The 7,452-nt window shown below is 39.3% G+C and overlaps 1 protein-coding gene across 1 annotated transcript in view; it reads left to right on the forward strand.

Moving 5' to 3' along the window:
* The window catches only part of LOC109833165, a 6,407-nt gene continuing 772 nt past the window's right edge, over nt 1,818-7,452 (forward strand). The window contains exons 1-2 of the mRNA XM_020400729.1: nt 1,818-1,855; nt 1,915-2,097. Of these exons, the coding sequence (XP_020256318.1) occupies nt 1,818-1,855; nt 1,915-2,097 (221 nt within the window). The remainder of the gene's footprint in view (nt 1,856-1,914; nt 2,098-7,452) is intronic.

Here is a 7,452-nt window from a genome sequence, read left to right on the forward strand (position 1 = left end):
TCCTACTTGTCACGCACACAACATAAGAACCGATTTTATATTTTCTCCTACAAAACACCTTCCTCGTGGGATCGATATCTTAAATACTATAACTTGACATGGTTGTGCACTTACAACCTTTTTGGTACATGTTTATGCCGCATCAGCAACCTTAGGACTCACTGCTAGAGCGCTCTCTAGTCCCAGGTCTCCTTATCCTTCTTCAGCTTCATCCTCATAAGATAAGAACTCGCTAATTCCTTTCAGACAAGATACTCGGGATCCTCTTCTAGATGAGTACATTCTTCTAATTTTCCATAAGCTGGACAAATTTAGCCTATACTCAGGCATCTTAGAAGTTGTGTGATACCAATTGTTGAAAGCCATGGAGAGGAGAGAGTTAGGTGTCTTGTGAGGTAACCTAAATATAACTCCAGTGCAGCTTGCTGTGGAATAGTACTAAGCCCGAGCCCCTTCATATAGATTACCAACAACTGCAAGCTGACCCCATGGATTCCCGATATATGATCGTACCCAAACTATCGAGCGAACCTGTACGGTTGGTATGGCTCAATTATGCATTTCTCATTTTGCCTGAGAAGGAGATAACCTGGTCTAATGTTAAGTAACCAGTATAAAACTTCTCCGTCTAATCAAGTGAAACCATTTGGGCCAGCTGTGTCTTGAAATACCTACCCATAACCCCCAGCTTCAAAGTCCGGGAAGAAGCGGAATATTTGATAGTTGAGGTCTCTCAACAATATTTGACGAACCCTTACTACATACGTACCCTCCCAGGTAGCTTCTTCCAATCTCTGCAAGGAGGGGACAAATCCGTCGTCCGAGGAAGATGGTGCACTCATTAAATGAGGATAATGAGATATGTATCATGCCATCAGATAAGTATACAGTAAGGGTACTCGAGGATTAGGAGTTATCAAACTTTTCTTCTCCCCGGAGCCTGTCTCTTTCACCTGAATGAATTCAAGGCACAACTCCCTTAAACCTTGCTGCAAACAACATGTCATAGCCAAAAGTAAATTCATGGGCCTCCCATGGGCTAAGAGAATAGCTGGGTAGATTACTTCTACTACTACAGCATCTATCGGCATGGTAGGGACGACACACCGTTTCAGCCATAACATGAGAAAACCTACCAGCAAAGCCATGTCAAAAATAGAAATAACAGCTTGATGGTGGAAGCTTTCGAACTCAGTCTGAGCAGGGAAGCCATCTTCTAATCCCTCATTGACATAATGAGCAGTGGCATCATTGATCAAAGCGTGATAGTCTCAGGTGTGCTCACACTCCAACGAGACACATCAACAACTTTGTGAGATAAATTCTGGAAGAGATATTCAGCCCAGGACAGCTGCTTTATGCCACGTCCTTGTGTCCCCATCAATTGAGTGCAGATTTGAAAATGATACATCACTTCCCATAGGGTGTCATAGACCTCAGGGCTTGTCTCCTTCAAAATCCTAAGCTCACTTGATCCTGGGATGAACTCTTCATAGGGTAAATCTCCAAAGGGAATGCCAGAAATATCATACATTTCGTGGAGGGCAAAACCTAATTCCCCTATCAGAGTAAAGAATGTACACGTCTTTGGGTTATATCTCTCCAGAATAGCATAAAAATTGTAATGGTTGTAATCAATACCAAATCTGGTAGCCATTATAGAGCAGCTGAGTCCAGATCGAGCTAATGGCCCCTCTAACTCTTTCAGCATAAATTCTGTCATCCTTGTCCACCACCCTGCGCTAGTGGAATGTACCCATCCCAGAGTTCTAAACACTAAAGAAGGGAAGTCCACTTTCATAGCCAAAAATCTCCGCATGAAGGTGTTGACTGGACTAGCTGTTTCTCCTACTGGGTATCCCCTTGAGAATAAGCATGTCTCTAAGACTGACACCTGTTAGTTGTAACCTACAGTGTGTACGCTCGTAAAAGTCAAAGCCCCAACTACTACCCCATCCTTCTCCTTAACAAGGTCCCAATTCATATGTCGGGAGATGGAGGCACATTGATAATAGGAGACAGGGAACATCCTATGAATGTCTGGAAGAAAGAAGCGGCGATCCCCTATATGCCTCAACCACTTGCAATGTCCACCATGTATGATTTCTTTCTAGATGACACTATTGTCTCCAAACAAAAATGTTGGCTTGGTGAATTTCTTACAAGATTCATTTTCAAACTTGGCATCTGTAACTAAAATCCTGAGTACAGCCAGGATAGCTTGGGTAATTAGAGTGACACGTTCTTTGTCAGCATCTTAAAAAATTAGGAGTTCCTGACGTGGATTAAATTGCATGTTAAAATCCACACCGCTCTCATGGCCAAAGTGATGATGAAGAGTGAGAGGTTCATGAGTGTAAGGCACTACAAAAGAGAAAGGCACTCAGTCAGTTAGCATGAAGACAAAACAAAAGAGACTTGACTTAATTACAAAGGTTGAACTCGTTGTGAAAGAGGTCATACGCAGAGTTCAGACTCTGCGTCAAATATTTTAACACAAAGTCTAAACCCTACGTTAAAATAGTGAAACACAGAGGTCAAATCTTGTGTTAAGCATTCAGACGCATGGTTTAGACCCTACGTTAAATATTTTTCTAACGCAGAGGTAAAATCCTACGTTAAGCATTCAAATGCACAGTTCAGACCCTACGTTAAATAATTATTTTAACGCAGAAGTTAGTTTCTACATTAACATTCAAACGCAGAGTCCAAGCTCTGTATTTTAAAATTCGAGTGCAGAGGTTGAACCCCAGTGCTTCAAAATCTAAACACAGATGCCCAACTCTGCGTCACAATATCAGAACAAGTTTCCTCGTTGATCAGAACTTGTCGAAGCAAGTTTGGTTGCCACGAAAGTTGGCACTCACCACCGACAAGAGGAGTTCGCAACGGTAGCGCACCTGCCTAAGCCGCAACGTCGCCAATGACCGTAGTCGGCAGTGAACTCGTAGCAGCAGCGACGACTAACTTAGGACGAGAGACAGTCTTCTTCCTTGGTGCCATTAAGGATGACGATCGAAGAAGGTGAACAGGATTCGTCGGATTTTTAAAACGAAGGATTTTCGTTAAGCCATTTGGGGAAGAACAGAGGAAAGAGTCGAATGACTCTTGATTTGACCCCATCGGTCTATTTATAGATAGCTATGAGCTGTCGAATCAGGATGAGATTTTAGACTAGAATCCCACCAAACGCGACCTCTGCGTCCATGTTGGTTGAACTTCTGAACACAGAGTTCACTCCTGTGTTTCAATTCTCAAGTACAGAGTTCACTTATGCATTTTAAACGCCACAAAAGGAATGTCTCGACGACCAAGGCTATGACACAGCTTCAAAAAAATAAAGAGGGGCTAACATTAACCATTAAGGTGACCAAAGCCGAGAAGAAACTGGCTTATAATAAGCAACTATGCAGCCTTTTGGACAAGTACAGATAGGTTACAGTCAATGATGATTGAAATCATCGAGTTCGATCCGTCACGCAACTCATTCTTTTGAATGACTTAACATTCTAACAAAGATTAACAAAGCAAAAAGATGCTCAACCTCACTGAAGAAGATCTCGCTAACAAGTTTGCAGTTGGTGTTTTCATGATAGCGTCGCTATCATTGGACCTTTTATTACTTAAAGCCTGCAGCTACACGTCGAGTGTTCATCAATGCCTACAAGAATTTTCTGGACATAGAATACACCTCTTCGCAAGTTGAGTGGAGTATCTTAAGGATCCAGACAAATTCGAAGAATACACCTCTTCGCAAGTTGAGTGGAGTATCTTAAGGATCCAGACAAATTCGAAGAATACACCTCTTTGCAAGTTGAGTGGAGTATCTCAAGGATCGAGATAAAATTCGAAGAACACACCTCTTTGCAAATTGAGTAGAGTATCTCAAGGATCCAGATAAAATTCGAAGAATACACCTCTTCGTAAGTTGAGTGGAGTATCTCAATGATCTAGACAAAATTCGAAGAATACACCTCTTCGCAAGTTGAGTGGAGTATCTTAAGGATCCAGATAAGTTCGTTATCATCTTCGTCCTTGTTTGGTTCAATAACGATGGGATTTAGCTTGTTTGACTAAGTTCATTGTCATCAAGATACAAAGTTACCTTGTTTGATTTAAGGAAGTTGAATCACTACGTTCCAATAACCAGGTCTACGATGTCTTCGAATCAGATGGAGGAAATAATCAATCAACAAAATTTCGGGATCTAAAGTATTCCAAAAATTCGTACCAGTCAACCGCGAACTTTCAAAAACTTTGGAGGAGGTTCTGTAGGCTGTCTAAAAATCACAATAGATAGCTGATCCCTGTCAAACCTCAACCAACAGTCTTGACTAAGAAGGTCACAATCAGATGACTTTCATGTCAACAAATGAAAGCTATAAATGGAGGACTTTTTACATAGATCGAGAGGAGTTACAATACAACGACCCTTCCGACGACTAACAAAAACTCTATTCAGTGGCCTTTACCATCAACTTTGAGAGTTACAATCTGACGACTTTCACACCTCAAAACAGCTAAAGTGAAGATTACTAAACAATGATCTTTGCAACGCTTTACAGAAGAGGTTACAAGTTATTAGCCCCTTTTAAACAGAGAATTCACCTTTGCGTTTTAGTTTTTGAAACGCATGTGATCCCTACATTTTCGACCATCAGCAAACAAAACGCAAGCAGCCCGTGCATTTTCAATCTCCAACAGATACCCAACTCTGTATCTCAAGTCTAAGAAGCAGCGTTAGGACTTAGAACGCAAACGGCCCCTGTGTTTTCAATTCTCAACAAGCACCCAACTCTGTGTCTCAAGTCTAAGATGCAGAGTTAAGGCCTGTAATGCCGATTTAAGCATTTGACTTGTTCAAACACAAGCTGAACGACCTCAGAACTGTTTATCCCACGTTTTGAGGGATTCTCGCCTACGTTGGAGCAGATTTAGGGGTTGGTACACCCCTTATCCTCCTATAAATAACCACATTACTCAACCAGGTAGGGAGGTTGGATTTTTTTAGATCGGATCATCCACGAGTTCAGTTAGAGAAAATTTCTTAGCAACAAGAAGATCTTGGAGCATCCACTAGCAACAAAGGGTCTAGATACTTGGCTTATTAACCGATTATTTGGTTTAAACAACTCTTTTTCATGGAGTTTGACACTCCTTCTGAGTTACAAAACTCATTTAAGTGTTCTTAATCAAGCTTGCCATGCAAGTTAGTTGTTCCAGCAAGACAAGACGCTTGGATCGTCAACGGAGAGCGAATTCGATACGAGCATTCGAAGGAGGCACTCCATCGCCACCGTGAAGAATCCAGAATTAAACAAAGGGGAGAATTCAGATCAATTTTCTTCTCTTTTGTAATCAGAAATCCAAATTGTAATTGAGATTAAGAGATTTGTAAAATTCTTTTTCTAAGTGATTAGAGAGAATAAAATAAAACACATTCTTTCATTTTCATTTCATAAATTTTCCACCAAACAATATCTATAAGCTTCTTATGATTATCAATGCATGAAGTTAGAGTTGAATCTAAAGATGAAATATAATTTTTAATAACATTCAACTCATCATTAGGCATATATGCATTGACATTAGAAGTAGAACAAACATGATTATTCTTAAAAGAAGTAAATTCATTTCTAACGTTCGCTACTTCTAATATGGCATTATTTTTCTCATGAGTTAACTTAGCAAGTTTGAAATTAAGGAAACATGATCTAATTTTAATTTCTCATTATTTTTTTGAGGATCACATTCTCATTAGAAATTAAATCAAACTTAGAAGCTAACAACTCAAGATCGGATTTCAGTTCTACATGCTTACTTTTTTAACTACCAAAATTATTATGCAACTTAGTGTAGGTATGCATTAACCTATCATATGCACAAGCGTGTTCATTAATGGATATATCACTATCGGATTCCGAATCGCTTACCGCACTAGGGTTATCTCTTAGTGGACGTGTGCATGATGCTCCAATGAAACCAATGAATTGTTAACCCTTATGTTTGGTTGTTTGCTACCAACATCATTTGGAGTTTGATGTATTTGTTTGTGACATGAGCAGGTATAAATCATAGAGTTTTTGTTTTGTTTTGTTCTTTTTTAATTTTGAAATTGTAGGTCAAAAAATGTGTGATATATCTGTATGATTTGCTTTTGCACGGTCAAAATTGAAAACCATCTCCTTTGCTATATATACTCGTTCTCATATCTTACATTTAAAAACCGTCTTCATTGCTAAAAACTATCCCCATTACTAACGTCTCCTTAAGTATAAAAATCGTCCCCATAGATCACAAACAAAACCGTTCCCATAGACAATAAAGTCGTCTTCCTAGGCCAAACTCGAAACGTCCCCCTTGGTGTGTAAGCGTCACGGTAGCTTAAAAAAATAACTGTTCTAGTTGCCAAATAACCATCACCATCTGTAAAAATATGAACCATCCCATAGTTAAATCGTCCCTAAATATTATCTACGGGAACAATTCAAGAACCGCGCCACTTGGATCATGAACTGTCCCCTTAGACCAAAGACTATGGCAGCAAAGGTATCGGATGAGTAACCGTTCCCTTAAGCCTATGATGATGGTTTTATTGTCTAGCGGGACAATTACAAACCGTCCCCGTAGAATCATTATTTGGTAGTGATTGTTTGTTTCAAATTCTATAATTTTAGGATATAGATTTCACTAAGGGATTTAAATCCATAGGTTTTTTTGTTATGGGTTGGAATTTCTAAAATATTTTTTGTTTCATTAATATTTTAGGATTTGGAATACTATAATTTATAATAGTTTATTTGTTTCAAGCTTAAATTGTAGCATTATCAAATACCAAAATTTTGTAATATGATGAATATGCTATCTTGGTGAGGTTACCTTCCACAAAAAGATAAAATTAGGATTTCTCAAATCCTCCCCAATTGAAAGGTAAGCACACTCATTTATGGAATTTGTCAAAATGGAGATGGGGGAATGTTTCTTGTAGCAATTTGCATATGCGGGACGGAGAATGAGAGTAATTGAGAATGGTTTTTGGAATGCATTCGAGACATTCTCTTCAACGATGAAGATCCGTACACTCCAGATGATGAGCTGGTTTTAATCTCCGATAGGGACAAAGGGCTTCAGAATTCCGTTAAGAAATCCTTTCCATGGTCACATCACTCTTATTGTATCCGTCATCTACAGGCTAATTTTAAGAATAACTTGTCAAAGAAAGGCATTGTACCACCTTTACAGAATAACTTGTCAAAGAAAGGCATTGTACCACCTTTACGAGATGAATGTGTGCAAATTATGAAGAGGGCTGCTTATGCATACACTACTCGTTCCTGAGATGAATGTGTGCAAATTATGAAGAGGGCTGCTTATGCATACACTACTCGTTCCTATAACAATGATTGTAACGAGCTACGGAACAAATCTGAGATCGCCTATAATGAATTGTTG

This window comes from Asparagus officinalis, chromosome 1 (genome assembly GCF_001876935.1).
Source record: "Asparagus officinalis chromosome 1, Aspof.V1, whole genome shotgun sequence".
Lineage (NCBI taxonomy): Eukaryota > Viridiplantae > Streptophyta > Magnoliopsida > Asparagales > Asparagaceae > Asparagus > Asparagus officinalis.